Consider the following 20922-nt stretch of genomic DNA (forward strand, 5'->3'; position numbering starts at 1 on the left):
TTGACCCCATTTTCATTGTCCCCAGGGTCATCCCGACTTATTCGAAGCAAAAAACCCGACAAAAATTGACGTTGCCTAGCCCGAGATCTGTACCTGCCTGGCAGCCTTCCAGACTCGCTCCAATGCTAACCCATTGGGGCAACTTTTATCTGCTTTCCTGGGCCTCAGAAAACCATTCCAAGACCTATGCAACACGGGTTGGGTCCGTACGAGACACGATGGCACTCGTTTAGCTCAAATAGTGTGGCAAAACGACATAAATATGTGTGTTTTTGCATGGAGTAACTCACCTAAAATCACCCTGTAGACATTAGCAGTAGATAGCCGAGCGCCTGTAGTCCCTCCCAGTCAGGGCTCCAGAGTGCGACCATTTTGGTCGCAAATGCGACCAAATGTTTTATGAGTGCGACTGAAAAAAATTGTAGGTTGCACTGGTGCACCTAAAAATCATAAGCGCAGCATCTCTTTGTGTTCTGGTATCGTGGTCTAAACCAGCTCGATCGTTTCTTTATGGATACAAAATCTACGAGGAAAACGCTCGGCTATCTACTGCTAATGTCTACAGGGTGATTTGACTCCATGCAAAAACACACATATTTATGTCGTTTTGCCACACTATTTGAGATAAAAAAAAACAAGCGCCGTCGTGTCTCGTACGGACCCAACCTGTGTTGCATAGGTCTTGGAATTGTTTTCTGAGGCCCAGGAAATCAGATAACAGTTGCCCCAATGGGTTAGCATTGGAGTGAGTCTGGAAGGCTGCCAGGCAGGAACAGACCTTGGGCTAGGCAACATTTTTTGTCTGTTTTTTTTCGGGCTTCTAATAAGTCGGGATGACCCTGGGGACAACGAAATTGGGGTAAAAAATGACCGGATTTTTCCTTTAACTTTTTTGGCCACCGGCCACTGTGGCAGGTGGATTTTGAAATCCACCTGCCACAGTGAATTTTTACCAGCCAAAATAGTTTGTGCCTAAAATAAAGGTGAACGACTCAGAAAATGCATAAAAATGGTTCTTGAAGTTGTACAGAATACACATTAAAGTGTGTGCAAGTGTTTTTTTTTGCCTCTAAATAAGTTTTTTGTGCCGATTACAAATGGGTTTGCAATCCCACAGGATTTTTGGAGACTATGGTGGGGGGGCTTGTGATCCTCTAGGGGGGTCCAGGGGCCCCTGGGAGAAAATTTTGAATAATTTCATTGTAATGCATCAATTTGGTGAATTCTGAGAACCAAAATATGATGTATCAATTACTGACCAATTTCTTACAAACTGCTGGTACTGATACAAATGTTGACATACTAAATGGGGTTGAGGAGTTTAAGCATTCAAGAAAAGATGAAAACAAAAATGACTAAAAGACAGTGCTGAGCCTTTATAGTATTAGTTTATTACGACAATTATTATTATTATTATTATTATTATTATTATTATTATTAATAATAATATAAGTAGGTGAATATTCCTCAGCCTTCCTTGGTGTTTTGGTTTTGACTAAAGCCCCATTCACATACGTCGCCACTCGCCCATCTCTGAGCGACAACTGTCAATGAATGTGAATGTGTTCTAGCTGAATGTGGCCAGGACAGGCGATGCGATGTGGGCGGGGACGGAGATAAAATAATTTTAACTTTCTGAGATGCGAGTGAAGCGAGTACCAATCAGAATGTAGTATAGAGATGATTGACAGTGACGTCAACAGAAAGTTCCACAGAGTTGCCGCTTGAACTCGCCGCCGGCGGCAGTGAATGTTTTTTGCCAGCGAGTAGAATTCAGTGAGAAAGCGAGTGACGGGCGAGTAGCAACGTTTGTGAAGGGGGCTATACGCGCCGTCAAACTCACCAGCTGAGGGGAGGTGGGGGGCGGGTGCTTAACATGCTCAGTGTTGTGTTGTCTTATTGGCTACCCGCCAATGTTGGCAGGTAGATTGACAGTTTCACCCCCCAATCACAAATCCCACCCGCATTTGGCGTGCGGGCGGGTGCCAATTTCATGCCCTGCTTACAATATATTGACAGGACAGTGTTCACAGAGGTCCAAAAAGTATAAGTATGCATTTCTACCACACAACAATTATGTTATTATTATATTTTAGCACAAATACAAACATCACAAGAAGAATATATTTAAGAAATCAAACAAATCATCCAAAATGTCATGAAAAATAATAATTATAAAAACACATAGAAAAAATAGGAATCAGTCAAAAATACTGGCCTAACATTGTTTTTTTTTCAGAATCCAGGCTGGTTTATCTGTATATTAAAGGTTGTATCAGCATTTCTGGGCCGAAACATAAATGATCACATTCATCTGTTTTTAACTCACGATCCGCTAGCCGATCCCGCCCCATAAGCAGGCAGTCAAAAAGTCTCTCTAGGCAGCCTAGGCTCCGAGATCGCACACAAAAACAAATGGTACTACCAACACCTCAAAAGCAAAATAAACAGTGTTGAACCAATCACGCTCATGATCATTTTCAAAACACGGGAGGGAGGGGCTAGCTGGCTCTGTTTGTTTTGGATCTCGCAATGGAAGTGAGGGCAACCAGAATCGCTGATACAACCTTTAACCATAACCGTCAGCGGCCGGACTCTTATGTAGCTGAAAGGTTTTTCTCCTGTGTGAGTTCTCATCTGTTTCTGTAATTGTTGCGTCTGTGGAAAATATTCCTTACAAACTTAGCAACAGAAATGTTTCTCTCCTGAATGAGTTCTAAAGTGTTTATGTAAATGTTGACTTTGTGTAAAAGATGTCTTACAAACTGAGCAGTTGAACGGGTTCTCTCCTGTATGAGTTCTCATGTGACTCTTCAGCTGTTCATTTACAGTGAAACCTTTACCACACACTGAACAGCGGAAAGGTCTTTCTCCTGTATGAGTTCTCATGTGTCTCTTAAAATCATACATTTTAATGAAACCTTTACCACACACAGAGCAGCTGAAAGGTTTTTCTCCTGTATGCGTTCTCATGTGTGTATGTAAATGCTGACTTTGTGTAAAAGATGTCTTACAAACTGAGCAGCTGAAAGGGTTCTCTCCTGTATGAGTTCTCATGTGACTCTTCAGCTGTTCATTTACAGTGAAACCTTTACCACACACTGAACAGCTGAAAGGTCTTTCTCCTGTATGAGTTCTCATGTGTCTCTTAAAATCATACATTTTAATGAAACCTTTACCACACACTGAGCAGCTAAAAGGTTTGTCTCCTGTATGAGTTATCATGTGTGTCTTCAGAGTACCATTTAGAGTGAAACTTTTACCACACACTGAGCAGCTGAAAGGTTTTTCTCCTGTATGAGTTCTCATGTGCGTCTTCAGATGTCTATTTAGAGTGAAACCTTTACTACACACTGAGCAGCTGAAAGGTTTTTCTCCTGCATGAGTTATCATGTGCGTCTTCAGATGTCTATTTAGAGTGAAACCTCTACCACACACTGAGCAGCTGAAAGGTTTTTCTCTTGTATGTATTCTCATGTGTCTCTTCAGAGTCCCATTTTCAGTGAAACCTCTACCACACACTGAGCAGCTGAAAGGTTTTTCTCCTGTATGAGTTCTCATGTGTGCCTTCAGAGTACTATTTAGAGTGAAACCTCTACCACACACTGAGCAGCTGAAAGGTTTTTCTCCTGTATGAGTTCTCATGTGTCTCTTAAAATCATACATTTTAATGAAACCTTTACCACACACTGAGCAGCTGAAAGGTTTTTCTCCTGTATGCGTTCTCATGTGTGTATGTAAATGCTGACTTTGTGTAAAAGAGGTCTTACAAACTGAGCAGCTGAAAGGTTTTTCTCCTGTATGAGTTCTCACTTGTCTCATCAGATTTCCACGGATGCTGAATTGTTTCCAACACGGAGAGCAGCGAAATGGTTTCTTACCAGTTCTACATTTAAAATCACCTTCAGGATCAATTTTCAAAGCCTTTAAAACTGACTGAGGTTCTCTGGTCTCCTGCCAATCAGCACCGTCATCAGTCTGAGGTTTGGAAGAGTCTCCAGTCTTGTCATCAGTCTGAGGTTTGGAAGAGTCTCCAGTCTTGTCATCAGTATCTGTTTGTAAATGTGAACCTGAGTTCCTGGCTGGTTCTGGTCCCCAACAGTCCTCTTCATCAGCTTCTGTTTCCATCTGTTCAGTTGAGCCTCTGGCTGCAGCTGAAACCAGCCCTGAGGACTGAGGTTTCTCTTCATCGTCACCTTCTTCACTCTTAACAGGGACAAGAGTCAATGGGAACTTGATACCAACCTCCTCCAGGGCTCGATGCTTCTCTCCTTGCTGACTGGTCCAGAGTTCTTCCTGTTCTTCTTTAATGTGTGGGGGGTCTGGGTCTTCCTGGTCCAGACTGGAGCTCCAGTCCTGCTGCTCCAGACTGGAGCTCCAGTCCTGCTGCTCAAAGGGAACCTCTTCTTTAGTCACCAACAGCTGCTGGACGTCTGCAGGAAAACAATAAACACACGTACAGAATATAGAGACGTTTCAAACAGCTGAACAATCAGTCACCAGTACACTGTTTTTTTTCTGAAACAAAAGAGGCAGACAGACAACCTGCAAAAATAAAATGCACCAGAAGTAATGCAGTCATCAGTAGCTTGAGATGAATACATTTATTACACTTTTTCATAATTGTTAATAACTTGTGTTTACAACCCTGGCTCTCAGGTTGAAACAAAGGAGAGGGCACACACAGAGCTCTGAGAATGTCTCAGTGTTTATTAAACTAAACAACCCAAAAGGAACATAACGTGGCTGTGTGTGGCATCAAATGTAGTGTGTGTTGGTGTGCGTGTGGGCATGTGTGTATGTATATAAGAAAATAAACTATAGCAGGTTGTAGGCCATAGCAGCAGTCAGCTGCTCAACCACCAGAGAGACAGAGAGCAGACTGACAAAAGGTGCGTGTCCACAGGCAGCGGTGTTTCCCCGCGTCCCATTCATTGTCTATGTGAAAAGCCGTGCAATGCATTCTGGTAGCGTCGCGGCGAATGTCGAGAGACGGCGCGCGAGTTGGCCGCTCCTCATTTGCCTAAAGTTGAAGTCGAATCTACTTTATGCTAATCAGAGGCGCCGGGCTCGACTCGCCGCCTCGGGAACGCTCGCGAACGCTCGCAAAAATGTGTTGTTTAAAGGGGCCCTCTATTATGCTATTTTTCCACAAGTGAATATAAGTTATTGATGTCTCCAAACCTGGTCTTTGAATTCCTCAACTGGAAAAAACAATCGGAACATGTATTTCGGAGTGGATCACACTCCTCATTTTCAGCTTTTTTACCCCACTTTTTCAAACGGGTGATTCTGTCGGGGTGTAGCCTTATGCTAATGAGATGACCCCTGACCCCGCTCCTACTGAGGAATTGGTTGTGTCTCTCCGCCCCGTGCTGTCCGCGTCCAGCTTGTTGCCATGGTTATGGTTCTACGCTACAAACTAACAGCGGTCCAGCCGTACCGCTTCGAACCGGACTCCGACCCAGAACCAGGACCAGCTCCTGTATAAGTTCTACGTTGCGGACGCAGCAGGACGAACCTGGATGGTTAGTTAACATGTCTGTGTAACGTTTTGGACGGTAACTCGATGTGTGTTAGCGTAGCTAGCGCTAGCCACAATGACGCTAATGCTGCGTTCTTCGCTCTATAAGTAACGTATCTGTGAGCTATTTCGGCAACAATTAATATCGTTAGTAGTGCCGTGTTGTTGACAGTTCACAGTTGCATGTTTTCCAAATGGGGACGGAACATTATATTTAAACTGATGAAAACCCGATGAAAACAGCGTCCTGTATGCGGGCAGTTTGTTTACATCACATTAACGGGATTAAAAACCTGATCCTCTACACATAAAGATATACAAGGAACGGGATTTGGTCAGTGTTGGGACCTCACTAGAAGGACTACACAATGCGGCCTACAGAAGCCTACACATGCGGCCAGGACAATGGGACAAAGGAGATAAAAAAACTACAACCACCATTTTAGTGTCACCTCCACCTGGTCACGGGATCTGACGTCACACCGCTGGCGCTCCATTGGCTGCGAACTGCATGGGACTCCAGGGGGTCCCCCGGACCAGCCGTAAGCTATAAATCCCGCGGCCATCAGAAAACTTTCTCTCTCCAAAGTAACTTGGTTACGCCAGGAGGTGAACATTACGTCTGCAACGTTTTCCTTTGTCCTAGGCCGCAGTCTTTCCCCCAATCTCGCTGGACGAGCAACAGACTGTTTTACCCCTCTTTTTCTCTACTCGTTTTATTTTTCTTTTGTTTATCATTTTGGATCCCGAGGAGACCACCGCGACAGCGCGACTCTCCCGTTCCCCGCGGTAAGAAGAAACTTTCTTCGTCCCAGCTGCCAGCAGAACGGATAACTCGACCCGTCTTTGTCTGAAATCAGCTGACTAAATCGACGAGCCACGCGATTGTTCCTGCAGAAGGAAGAAATACTAACTGTTTTCTTCAACTAATTGGATCCGGCGCTGAACCAGCGCTCGTAAACTACCGTCCGCTGCCGGCGTAAAGAAACGCCATCAACGCACGGGACGGAAACCTCACATCGACGCATCTCACATCGACAAAAGTAAGAGGCTATTTGTCTGGGCAGAAGCAGAGATTCGATAGTGTAGGACATGCTTGTAATTCTTGTTAATGTGTTTTAAGTTCTGATCGCGAATCGCCGAGTCCGTTTGTTCATGTGCTGCTGTATGTGAATGCTGATCGTGTACCCACACAGCTGGGTTGATTTCTGTAACAGTGTTTTCGACTAACCTCCGCCATATTCGCGAGCTCAGAAAGCCTCTACTATCAGTTAAAAGACCGGTCTCGCGGAATAAACGCCAGTTCATTCACACGAGCCCGTGTGATAGCAGCACGGCTTTCTGTCCCTCCGAATATCGCTCGCGCATTTTCTCTCTCTTTGTTTGTGACCCGCTAACACACACACACATACATGCCGCACACACGTGTCCTAAGCCAGCTGTTCCCGGTGGACGCTAGGGACATAGCTACATCTGGTGGCTACATACGGCCATCTCTCTCTCTCGCTATTCCATCGAACCTCAGTGGCTCCGCCCCTGAACGCTGCGAGGAATAGCTCCACCTCTCTCTCTCTCTCTCTCGCTACCCCATTGAACCTCAGTGGCTCCGCCCCTGAACGCTGCGAGGAATAGCTCCATCTGGTGGCCGCCCATAGCCATCTCTCTCTCTCTCTCTCCCTCTCTCTCGCGACACGCACGCACACACACGCACGCACACACACACACACTCCACGTGTGTCTCTCCCTTTGTTTAAGCTTAGCTTTGTGTGTTAGGTAGTTAGGTAATAAGGCTTTGTTACTGATTTTAATAAATCTTATTATATTATAACTAGCGGTCTCTTGTGCTTGTTGTGTATATGTCACTGGATAACAGCAGGTTGTGAAGGCTAGTGCTTGAATTTCACGCCTTTTTAATTGTTCGATTGGTTTTGTACTCCTATGCCAATGATCACGATGATTGGCATGTGAGTATAAAACCTTCATATTGAGACTGAATACAGTTTTAGGTTATCTTTTCCCTGATCCCAGGGTGGTGCCCCGTTTATTCATGATTATATCATGATAATATATTAAATATAATTATTAATACCGATAATCATATTGATATTGATAGTTAACTATTGATAACCAAATCTGCCCCTGCTACAACCCCAACATCAGTATCATGTCGTCCTCCAGAATTATGTGCTGAATTGTGAATTATAGGCTGTGTGCTGTGTTTTATAAACGTGATTGTGCTCCATCTCAACATTACGTGCCAAACTTACTGTTACAAAATTCAAACATGAGGTTTACACCTCAGCTTGTCAGCAAAGTCCGTCAGGTTACCATATTAACAAGATTTGTTGTTGAAATGCTCAAATTCTGTACTATATTCATCTAGGTGACTAAGTGGGCCTTCAGACACTGAACACGTCTGCTGCATGGAGACACCACGGGTAATGTTACTGTCTGTTACACCAAGTTGTCTGTTGAGATTATTATTCATATAACATGACGATGATCATGATTCACACTAGGTAAGAAGACGGATGCAGCAGCTGGAGGAGGAAGAGGCTTGCATGGTGGGACATCCTGATTGGAACTGTCTGTCTGAATGTTCTGTCTCCAAAACGCATGAAATATACAGCTGGTTATGGTGCTTTACACGTAAGAGGAATACAGCAGTCAGTTGTTTGTTCATCAATTGTGTTTTATAAAAATAAATCCCTCTATGCAACATATTATGCAGTTTTCCTGACCATTACTTCAGTAATATTAACCATGACACATTTTACAATTACTGTAAAGACTTTATTGTCAAATTAATCAGCAGTTGAAATTCCCAGTTATCTCAGAACACAAACACAAACTGTTTGTGGCCGACTCTGCAGGGTCATATCAAGCTCTTCTGAAGTCAAGGAAGAGCTGCCCTCCAAAGTATCCTCCTCCTCTACCGGGTCCAGGCGAGCTCTCTGTGATGGTCTCCTTATTGGAGTGGTTGTGAAACAGGTCTGGAACCATGACTGTGCCAACACCAAAGTCCTTGCAGGATACAGTAGCTGTAACAGAGTTGTATGGAGGAATGAAACCCATGTTATCACATAATAGAAATACACATCTGCACAACTACTAGTAGTTGCTGTTAAACCTGATCTCAAGTAGGCTACATGTCAGGATACACACCTTTACTTGGGTAAGGAGCCTGTAGTCCTCCTAGACAGGTGACAGCCAACAGTAGCTGTGGTGGGTCGCTGTGGGAGCTGATGTGAGCTGATGCTCTGTAAGCAGACAGACAGTCAGACAGACAGTCAGAGTTTACAACTACATCTGAAATGTGGAACATGTTACTATTTCACTATAACTGATGTGGTGACGCACCAATAGCTCGTAAAATCCCTTCGTTAGCGGTGCAAAAACAAACGTTTGGTGACGTTGTCTTTGGCTCGGCGTGTAAACAAACACTGACCAGCTGATCGCTGCCGCATTCAAGCTACAAAACGTTCCCAAGCAAACTGATGTCTAGCTTTATTTTACAGGTTTGGGCCCCCGCAGTACTACGTAACGTTAACGGTCCACAATGGAAGCTTTTAACGCAACACGCCAATGCTAACTTTAGCGCAACACGCCAATGCTAACACACCAATGCTAAGAAAGAAACGGTAAAGTCTAACACGGCATATTACCTAATATTTAGTAACTTACCGCTTCAGTGTCTGTGGTTGGCTCTCGGACTGTCGGTACTGATCCAAACTTTGGCCTCAGGTTAGAGGCATATCCTGAGCTGTAGCGACCCATGTTGTCAAAGCTCCTGTCGGTGAAGTGCGTCGCACACACAAACACACATTTACGGACGCGTGTGCGCACATTTCCATCGTAGATGCTCTGACGATGCCAGTAAATATCAGCAGTTGGACTGCCAACTCGCTTTCCGTTGACTTTGGCATTTTGGTTAACTGGTTTGTACATCACACTGACAGCCAAAAGGTATGGGGATTATGTGGGCGGGACCACACAGGTGGAGCGATTCTAATGAGCCGAGATTACCCATATAAGGCACAGGAAAATTCGGTGCTGACGTCATTTAGTGGACAGTCTGCAAACCGTTCGTTTATCGGGAGGATTTCTTTCAAACTGAGAAAGTGAAATAGGGAGATGGTGGTCTTTTCTGATACTGTGGGGACTTATTGACACCCCAGGGACCCATTTTAGGGTTGAAAAACATGGAAAAGTCGATTTTTCATAATAGGGCCCCTTTAAAGGAGAGCGCCTGTCAATCATCCTCTAGTGGCAGCCCACCAAGCGTGCAATACTGGGAAGCGGCGCGTCCACACGCGTTTAAAATCGCCCCTGTGGACACGCACCTACAGGCAGCATTTTATCAATGACACCACGCCCTAAGGTGTGGTCTGCTTAGGACGGCCCATGGCTTCCTGGTTCTCCTGGAAGGCATCAAGAAGCAGACAGAACTTGAAACCTTCCAACCTTTCATCTAAACTGTAAACACAAAACCCAGTTTTCAATCTACATTCACAAAACCTCTGATTCTTCTGGATAAATCAAACCATCACATACTGACTGTAATTGTGTTTAACTTCTGCAGCCTGTGGTCAGCATAATGCATCAAAAGTACATTGTAAGTGAGAATGTGTTTAGCTTCAATTAAAAACATGCGTTTAGGCCACCGACCTTTAGGTTCAGAGATTAGGATTTAGTCTTTCAGCAAATGTGAACAACTGTAATACGGATGCAGAAGTAAACGTTTTGGTCCTATGCGTGTTGCATGTTACCTCCTGTCACATTTTAACGCAACTCATATTAGAACACTGCCATACCTAACGTATAAAAAGTAAGCACCAACCTGCTCTGTGTAACCGGACTTCAGGCAGGAAAACAGCGTCCAGTAACTTCCGCTGTCGCTCGTTCTCCTCTTTAGAACGAGAAAGTTCCTCCTCGTATTCTGCTACCGTTCTTTCAAACAGCCCAAATATCTCTTCAGCAGCCGCACTTAGTCGCTGCTCCACCAAAGCTCTCATCACTTGGACTTTACTCATTTTCCCGCGACGAGAGAGACGTTTTGACTCCACACAAACTCCGTCAAAATCTGTTTCCAGCTAGCATGCTAAGATAACTAGCTTAGCTTCGTAGGCTCCCGGGAGATGATTCAGAGTTAAAACATTCAGAATAAAAGGTGAAGAGTACAAAGTCCGTCCAGACAGGTTTATCCAGACACACAGAGACTCTGATGGATCAGTACCGGTGAAGCTAACAGACACTTTCTCAACACCACGAAGGAACTCTTCTGCTGAAAACAGACGCCATTGTTGAAAAAAGAACATCCGGGTGCGCCGCGATTTCTTCTTCTTCTGTTGGATTTGATTGGCGGCTGGCATCCAGTTTACAGGTGCATCGCCGCCACCTACCGGACTGGAGTGTGGTACATTCGATGTGCAGTTAGGATAGATGACAAAAAAAAATATATATATATATATATATATATATATATAAGTACTTGCTCACATACCTCCTAATGCTTTCTGATCTTTGCAACATGTTCCCTACTGTGAAGCTCACTTTTTCCCTATGCATTGCTGCTTTTAGTTCTTTCCTCTCTCTCTCATAACCCTTGCATTCCATGAGAACGTGTTGCACAGATTCAGGATGATCACACATTCTGCATTCACCAGTAGGATGTTTGCTGATTTGGTGTAGCGTGCTATTAAGCGCTGTGTGTCCTAATCTGAGGCGGGTAATGACCACCTCCTCCTTCCTGCTCCTGCCCACCATTCCTCCTTTCCCCACCTGTTTTTGTATATTGTAGAAGTGTCTTCCGGTCTCATTTGTATTCCTGCCAAACTTTTCGCATTTGTGATTTAATGATTGTCTTTCCTTCTGCTTTCCCTAGTGGGATGTTGATGTTTACTGCTTGTGACCTGAGTGCTTGTTTTGCAAGTATGTCTGCATCCTCATTGCCGTCAACGCCTGCCTGAGCAGGAACCCACAGAAATCTGACCGTTCTCCCCCTATTATGAAAGCTGTATAACTTTTGGTGGATCTCCATGATCAAATCTTGCCTGCATGACTTCATGGTCTTAATACTGTTGGGGGCTGCCCAGCTATCTGATGCTATGAGTGCTTTGGCCCTGTTGTTTCCCCCTAACCATCTCAGTGCAAGCGTGATAGCCAGGAGTTCAACTGTATATACTGATGCGTGGTCTGTTGCTCGCTCCTTAATTGCCACTTTATATTCCGGAATGTACACCGCAGCTCCGGTACGCCCAGTTTCTGGCTCTTTTGATCCGTCTGTAAATATTGCTATTGTATTTGCATAATTCTGTTCGATATACTTTTGAACCACGACTCCAGTAACTCCTTGCTTTTTGATCTTCTGTTGGATATTAAAGTCCACTGATGGCATCGGGAACAGCCAGGGAGGAATTTCCGGTAATGAAACATTTGGAGTATACTGCATGTTGCACAAGCCAACACTTTCTGCCTTAGCATTTCCAACCCAGCCTAAGCTCCAGAAGTTCAACTTATCATGCTCTGAGCAGTCCTCTAATATAGCCTTTGCTGGGTGAGATCTTTTATGGCCCTGCAGGTGAACCCAGTATGCCAACATGAGCTTTACCCTTCTTATTCTTAATGGCTCTTCCCCCATCTCAACCTGCAGAGCTGCAACTGGGGAGGTCTTAAATGCCCCACTACATACCCTGAGTCCTTTAGCCTGCTCCACATCCAGCTTCTTAAGGTGACTTTCTGCTGCTGACATATACGCAACACTCCCATAGTCTAATCTGGTTCTCATCATGGTTTGATATATGTTTAATAGAGATTTCCTGGTTGCACCCCGATCACGACCTGACAGGCATCTCAAACGGTTATTAACATTTTTACATTTGTCTTTTGTCCTCTCAATGTGTTCTCTCCGGGTGAGCTTTTCATCAAACAGGACACCCAAAAAACGAATGACTTTGTCTTGCTCCAGTGTTTTACCATATAACCTTATTGATATGTCTTTATGGCGTTTTTTGTGAAACATATCACTTGAGTTTTTGTAACTGATAGCTTAAATCCCCACCTATTTGCCCACTGTTCCACTGCGTCAACCGCTGTCTGCAACTTCTTCTGTAGATATTTCAGATTCCTCCCCCTTACCCATAATGCCCCATCATCAGCAAATAGTGATTTACTTATTCCTCCCCCCACCTCCTCAAAGATGTCATTAATCATGCAGTTGAAGAGTATTGGACTGCACACACTTCCCTGTGGCGTTCCGTTTTCAACCATACATACTGGTGAATACTCATTCCCTACTCTGACCTCTCCTCCCAAACAGGAAGCCCAACACCCAGTTATATAGCTTCCCTCCCACTCCTAACTTATCCAGTTTAATTAGCAGGCCCTCTTTCCACAGCATATCATATGCTTTCTCTATGTCAAAGAACACAGCAACCACCATCTCTTTATTTGTCTGAGCTTTCCTAATTTCTGATTCTAGGCACAACACTGAATCCATTGTATTTCTCCCTTTGCGAAACCCACTCTGACACGAGGACATAAGGTCTCTACTTTCTATGAAATACATCCACCTCTCTGTAACCATCTTTTCCATAGTTTTCCCTAATTGAGATGTAAGAGCAATAAGTCTATAGTTTGACGGGTCTGATGCAGCTTTGCCTGGTTTTAAAATCGGCACTATAATCGAGTGTTTGCAGCTGGAATCTCCCCTGACTCCCATACTTTATTAATTAATTTTAATATTACCTCTAGTGACCTGTCATCCATGTTGTCTAACATACAGTAGCAGATATCGTCTTTCCCTGCCGCTGACTGCCGGGTGCTGGGGATGACCCCCTTTAACTCGTACACACTGAATGGAAGATCCAGGTACTCTTCTGTTGTGGGTTTTTTCCTGTTAACCCAGGTGTTTTGTGCTTGCATTGTATTCCTTTGTTGCCTAGCCTCTGCTGATAAGTTTTCTGAACAGTGAACTTTGATTAGTGTTTCCGCCAATAGCGTCGCTTTTTCTAAACCACTAACCGCTGTTCTACTGTTACTTGTCAATACTGGGATTGTTATATTCCTTCTTATTCCACTAATTTTCCTGATCATTCCCCAAACCTCCGACAGCTGTACCTCCCAACCTATCTTACTACAATATTGCCGCCAGCATGCACGCCTAGCTGCTCTTACAGTTTTCCTAACCACTGCTTGCGACCTTTTATACTGCACTAACGACCCCATTGAATGATGTTTCTTTAATAGCCTAAATGCCCTATTCCGTTCTCTAATTGCCTGTCTGCAATTTTCATCCCACCACGGCACATTCTTTTTACTTCTGCACCCTGATGTTTTTGGTATTGACTCATTTGCTGATTGTATTACAGCTGTGACTACTTCCTTATTCAACTCCTCCACATCTGTCCATTCCTCTTTATGTAATTGTTCAAATCTGTTTCTACACGCTGCCCGGAAAATCTCCCAATTAGCTTTATCAATTTTCCATCTTGGCAATCTCATGTCTTCCTCCCGTTGCAGCTCTATTCCAATCTTAATAGTGATTGGATAGTGATCACTACCCATTAATGTTTCACTTAACACCTCCCACGCAGTGACACCAGCCATTTCATTTGACATCAGCGTTAAATCAATCACACTTTCTTTGTTTTGAACACAGTCATACCTTGTTCCCCTCCCGTCATTCATACTTACTAATCCTTTGTTGTGATATGTGAGATAGACATAGCTGTAGGGGGCCAGTGCTCGGTGCGATTACCCCGGTGCCCTAATAACTAGGAAAAAATCCACAGAATAACAATAGTGCTCGGTGCGATTGCCCCGTGGCCCTAATTATTGATAGCTCATATTTGCCTGTCCAAACCTTAATTATTATGGACTCACATTCACTCCCTAATTGGACAGTACTAAACCTTATTTCATTTCTGACAAAAGTAGCCACCCCACCACCTTTCCCCATCTTCCTGTCATTTCTTATAGCCGTGTATCCGTGAATTATGAAATCCCATTGCGCTCTCAGCCATGTTTTTTGAATACAGATTATACTGGGTTTGTCATGATCTGTGTTTTTGATATGATCTGTGTTTTCTTGGATTTGATTTCCTGTTTTATTTTGTAATTATGCCGTGGTGTGATTTCCTGTCTTGTACTTCCTAGTCCTTGTTGTTTCCGCTGTCTTGACTCCCCCACCCTCTCGTGTTGATTACCCTGCCTGCCCTAATGTGTTTCACCTGTTCCTCGTCAGCTCCCTGCCTCCCTGTGTATATAGTCTGTGTGTTTCCCCTGTCTCATTGTCGGTTCATTGTCACTGTGTTGTCACTGTGTTGTCGCTGTCGTCTGTTACCGTCGTCTGTTACCCCCTGCATGCTGCACCACGTCATGTCCCTGGATTTTTCTTTGTACCTGCGTCCTGTCTCCCGTGTCCCTTTGTGTTCCGGTTTTCTTTCGTAAGTGTTTCTTTTGACGGTCGTGTTTTTGCCTTGTGGTCTTCCTGGTTTGATACTTTGTTTTTTGGTCTTAGTTTTTGTTTTGTATTTAGTTTATTATTTAAATAAATCCTTTTTTTTAACTGCATTTGGGTCCTCACCTCCTGTTTCCGAGTCCTCGCCTGACAGAATGAACCGACCGAAGGAGGACCCAGCAGCTCATGGTCAGGACATTATCAAGTGGGTTAAGGACTTCATGACCAATCCTGCTAGCCAAATTGATGCTAGCAAACTTTTTTTTGAAGCCGCAGCTAAGCCACCAGCCCATGTCTCAGCCACAGCCATGCTAGCAGCTCATGCCGCAGTCACAGCCATGCCACCAGACCATGTCTCAGCAACAGCACAGCTTCCCAGCTCCTGCCCGAACCCGTTTTGGGGTACTCGTCTGGCCGTGGGAGGGCCAAGGAGCATCCAGCTGACTAACCGGGAGTTGGCTCGTCGGTTGCCGGCCTCGAGGAGGAGGTGCAGCACGAGGAAGTAGAGGTAAGATCGGGCCTAAAAAATCCAGCCCGACCCGACCCAGGCCCGCGGGATTAAAGCCCGACCCGGCCCGAACCCGAGCAATTAACTTGATTTGCAGGCCCGAGCCCGAACCAAACCCGAAATTTCATATTTTATTTGTGAGGACTCAGAGTACGTCCTTAAAAATCTAGCGCGGCACTTTAAGAGAGAGAGATAGAGAGAGAGAGAGAGAGAGAGAGAGAGAGAGAGAGAGAGAGAGAGAGAGAGAGAGCGCAGAGAGAGAGACGGGGAGAGGGAGAGAGAGAGAGCGCAGAGAGAGAGACGGGGAGAGGGAGAGAGAGAGAGCGCGCAGAGAGAGAGAGCGCGCAGAGAGACAAAGAAGAGCAATAGGTGCGTTTCCATCAGCTGTTTAGATGCGCATCTAGATGTATCGCATCGGAAAATGATGATGGAAACGCCGTGATTCGCATTAAAATCCCCTGATTCGCACAAAATGAAATACGCTCGCTATGGCCGGGTTTTGGTTGATTCGAATGGGATGGAAACAGCTGTATGCGAATCAAGTGTGACGTAGCGCACTTTCACCCCGACTGCTTCCGGTGTTTGACATTTAAATAGAGACCTCAACCACGCCGAACTGTCGGGACTCTCACCGTCAGAGCTGGCTGAAAAGCCCTCGGACATCGGTCAAACACCGGCCCGCCCAGCCCCACGCGAGTCCACACAGGCGGACTCTCCGTCGAACGCGAAACGCCAAGACGCGCAGCACGCAAACCAGCCGGGAGACAGACAGCTGAACACGGCCGAACTCGGGCCCATTGTGCCCACAGGGCTGTGTGAAAAGCCCATGCACCTCACCCAAGCACCGGCCGGTCCAGCCGGTGTCACCGGCAGGAAGACGACGGAATGTTTACAGGCTGGTTGCCATGCCAACCCGCGGAAAATCTCGCGTGACTTAGAAAACTCGCGCGAATTTGTAGTTTTCACCAAAGTCCGTTCTTTTGATGGAAACACACATGATTCGAATTTCTTTTAATGCGCATTTCCCAGTAATTCGAATCACTTTGGATGGAAACATGGCTAGTGACGGGGTGGATGTCTGTGCTGCGGCTCCTGTCCCGTTTAGTTAAATAGCAATTACAGCGCCCTCTCTGTTTTTTTTTCCCTAATTATTTATTTTATAACAAGTATTCCTCAGTTTAGTATCTTATTCTCCACACATCGTTTATACATTTCTATAAACATATATTAAAAAAAAAAAAAAAAAAAAAAAAAGTCAGCGAGAGAGAAGCCCGGCCCGACCCGACCCGAACGTAATGATTGACATTTTATACCCGACCCGACCCGAAATCCGGGTCGGGTCGGGTTCGGGCTCGGGCTCGGGCTTAAGATCTTACCTCTACGAGGAAGCGAGCCTCCCCGATGCTGCTCACGAGTGCTCAACCCATACCAGTTCTGACGGGGGTCCGTCCGTCGCCAGTTCCAGCGGAGGCCCGCCCGTCCCAGCAACCAGTCCAGGCCACAGCCACAGCCATGCTACCAGCCCAGGCCACAGTTCCAGCCAGGCTACCAGCCCAGGCCTCAGTCACAGCCAAGCTACCAGCCCAGCCCTCAGTCACAGCCAAGCTACCAGCCCAGCCCTCAGTCACAGCCAAGCTACCAGCCCAGGCCTTTGCCACAGCCAAGCTACCAGCCCATGCCACAGTTCCAGCCATGCTACCAGCCCAGGCCGCAGTTCCAGCCATGCTACCAGCCCAGGCCTCAGCCACAGCCAAGCATCCAGCCCAGGCCTCAGCCACAGCCAAGCATCCAGCCCATGCCACAGTTCCAGCCATGCTACCAGCCCAGGCCTTAGCCACAGCCAAGCTACCAGCCCAGGCCTTAGCCACAGCCAAGCTACCAGCCCAGGCCGCAGTCACAGCCAAGCTACCAGCCCATGCCACAGTCCCAGCCATGCTACCAGCCCAGGCCTCAGCCACAGCCATGCTACCAGCCCATGCCACAGTTCCAGCCAAGCTACCAGCCCAGCCCTCAGTCACAGCCAAGCTACCAGCCCAGGCCTTAGCCACAGCCAAGCTACCAGCCCATGCCACAGTTCCAGCCAAGCTACCAGCCCAGGCCTCAACCACAGCCAAGCATCCAGCCCATGCCACAGTTCCAGCCAAGCTACCAGCCCATGCCTAAGTCATAGCCAAGCTACCAGCTCATGTCTCAGTAACAGCCGAGCCACTAGCCCATGTCTTGGCCAGTGGTCTTCAGTCGGCGGCCCGGTCGACACCTGCCAGTCATCTTCAGTCGGCGGCCCGGTCGACACCTGCCAGTGGTCTTCAGTCGGCGGCCCGGTCGAGACCTGCCAGTGGTCTTCAGTCGGCGGCCCAGTCGAGACCTGCTGGTGGTCTTCAGTCGGCGGCCCGGTCGACACCTGCCAGTGGTCTTCAGTCGGCGGCCCGGTCGACACCTGCCAGTCATCTTCAGTCGGCGGCCCGGTCGACACCTGCCAGTGGTCTTCAGTCGGCGGCCCGGTCGAGACCTGCCAGTGGTCTTCAGTCGTTTAAAAATTTTTTTTAGCAAAATCTTTTCATACTCTCGCATGAAACTCACGGAAACGGAAACAGCTGGGTCTACGCCGACTGCCATTAAACACCAATGAAGAAGAAGCTGTGTAAACACGGACGTGCCGTCTACGCAAACAGCATAGCTTTAGCAGTAGAAGCTATCAGGCAAGTGTTCTTTTTAAATAAACTCCTGATGTACTTACAAACTTTAAAATGCCTCGTTTTGTGAGTACGGACCCTATGTGTACTACTGCAGAAGTTTGGTAACATTCCATGCATTATTAGTGGGGAAATCTACGAGATATAATGTATGTACCATCAGGTAGTGATGTTATGATTTGCGTCGAGGCTTCGAGGCATGTGTCGAGAATTTCGGCTCCTCCCCCAACGAAGCTCCGTGTCGAGATCTGATTCACCTCGGCAAAATGACGTAGCATATGACGAGCGAGGCTCCGTTTCGGGCTACTTTTTCGCGATACAGGTACCGCGGTGATACAGGTTTTCAATTGGCGGGACATTATGACTAGAAAAATGCCTCATACACGAATACTAACTTGTGGGCTTATCAGTATTCTTATTAATTATTCTTATATATTCTTATACATCATTATTATGAAAATGGGCACATTATCAAAGCATTGTAGGTTCAAATCCAAGGTGGAATTGCAGTGTTGGCCTACCACTTTGACTAATATATCACTTTATCATTATTATTATTATTATTATTATACATCATTATTGTAATTATTACTACTGCTGGTCATCCTACAAAGAGGCAGTGGTGTAGCGGTTAAGAAGTTGGACTTGTTGTCAAAGTGTTGCAAGTTCAAATCTAGGATAGAGCTACAATGATCCACCTCCATGCATCCATTACTTATATTACAAATGATTATTATTATATATCATTATAAGTATTACTCCTATCTCATGTTTCGGGTGGTGTAGTGTCTAAGGACTGAGACACATTATCAAAGTGTTGTAGGTTCAAATCCAAGTCTGTGGTTTACCAAATGACTTAATTTCAATCTTGAGTTCAGAACTATTTATGAAAGGCACACTCACACACATGTATCACCAAGATGACTTTAATTCTCAAATGATTTGATGTTGGATCGGCACATATAGCAAACATCTTATGTTAGGTTGACAGGAAACTCTTTTACTTTCTTCATAATTTCATTCACCACTAGGTGTCCCTAGCGTACATATTTGAAGCTTTGGGGTCGAACCACTTTGGTGGTTCATCTGGCTGAGAGGCTTTGATGTTTCAAGAGGCTTCATCTCACCATCACTACCATCAGGCTATTACGAAGCCGTTAGGCTGATCGCCCTATCTTGACCACTGCTGACCATCGCTAAAAATGCTTCCGAAGGGGTGTTTGGCTGGATGTCTTGGTGGAAATTACCTAGGGTCCATTTCACTCCAAACCATCACTTTAAACTCCTGCCCATTAGCTACAAGACTTGTTGCATTCCACTGCAATATACTTAAGACCATGAAGATCCACCACCCCATACAGATGATTGTGACGGTATCTGCGAGCTGGGTAAACCTGCCTTCAACATGTCCTCCACTTCCACTAAATGCCAATTTTTCTAAGCGGATAACAAGGATTGTTATAAATTGGCATTTACATTTTTCTAAGCGGATAACAAGGATAACTATATAGTATGGCGGAATAACAATTGGAAGCACTTCGACGTCGGCGCAGTAATATCATCACTCAAAACATGACGGGACTATATATTCTGCTTGTTTTCACAACCCTGTACGATGCACGTTATAACCATGATGTTTGATTGTTCACAAACTATCTTACTACAACCTGATGCTTCCTCAACTGTGCACAAACTACTACAGGTAGTGCAGGCGTGCAGGTCACGTAGGTTCTATTGACGGAAGTAAGAGGGGGAGCGGAGTGATGATATTACTGCGCCGACGTGGAAGTGCTTCCAGTTGTTATTGTGTAACCAAACTTGGGTCGTGTAACTACTCACGTAACCGTATTTAGGGACAACGTGGAAGTGCTTGGTCGCTTCTAACTTCACCCCCCTTTGGATCCTAAGGAATATACTGGGACAAGCTACATGCTAGCAAATTAGCGCTGCGCGGAGTGCGCGCAAGAGCCATTGAGTGCACGCACAGAGGAGAGGGAGGTATGTATCACCTCGTCTAAGATCAAATGGCAAATGGCAAATGGCCTCATTTATATAGCGCTTTTGTCCAAAGCGCTTTACAGTAATGACTGACATTCACCCATTCATACACACATTCACACACCGACGGCGGAGTCAACCACGCAGGGCGATCAGAGCAGAACATAGTTCAGTATGGAAATGCGGTGGTGTTTTCCTTTAACTCTTCTGCATCCCTCACATGTTCTCATTTCAGGCCTGTCTGCCATCTTAACACTACTGCCATTTGGCTGCATCCCCACTGTTCAGAAGGTTAGCCCTTCATTGCCCATTTCCAACATAGCATCCCTCATCAGCCCATTCACAGTTCACATGCTCAGTCCTAGAGCCTGTTACCTTGCGCATGGTGTTCACATGAACAGTTAATGTCTGGATGCGCTGAACCAATCAGAGACCTCTGCTACACGGAGAGAAGTGTCTGGCGCGAGTCGATGAGGAGAGTTTTGTTCACCGCAGCAGTTCTGGATTTTATTCATTCATCCCAGCCGTTTGGACTCTATTTATCCTGCAGCTGTGTTTTCTGGACTCTTGCTTCTCCTTTTTGTTGATTTGCTCCGTCTTGTGCGTCCATGAGAGTGTGAGTAATACGCTATCATTCTGATACTGGTCTTAATTATATTCTGAGTGTTATTCGGCAATTAAGTTTATCGTACTGTAAGGTGTCTTGTCCATCAGTTAATTGTTGCCAATTTGATAGTCC

General features: G+C 45.6%; 1 protein-coding gene and 1 long non-coding RNA gene across 2 annotated transcripts; one reads left to right on the top strand and one right to left on the bottom strand.

The window, feature by feature from the left end:
- LOC311027491 (uncharacterized protein) lies at positions 1-10557 on the bottom strand (the record flags this gene model as incomplete). The annotated part of the gene is made up of 4 exons (XM_084031513.1): positions 1-3353; positions 3516-4122; positions 8726-8784; positions 10365-10557. The coding sequence occupies 4 exons, from the start codon at positions 10555-10557 to the stop codon at positions 2683-2685; spliced, it is 1530 nt and encodes a 509-aa protein (XP_083887639.1). The 3' UTR covers positions 1-2682.
- Positions 5490-8178, top strand: LOC311028089. The gene is made up of 3 exons (XR_014598691.1): positions 5490-5528; positions 7908-7962; positions 8044-8178. It is a non-coding gene; the product is annotated as an uncharacterized lncRNA (long non-coding RNA).
- Positions 10558-20922: the final 10365 nt, after the last annotated feature.

Source organism: Eutrigla gurnardus, assembly GCF_963514095.1.
Source record: "Eutrigla gurnardus genome assembly, chromosome: 17".
NCBI lineage: Eukaryota > Metazoa > Chordata > Actinopteri > Perciformes > Triglidae > Eutrigla > Eutrigla gurnardus.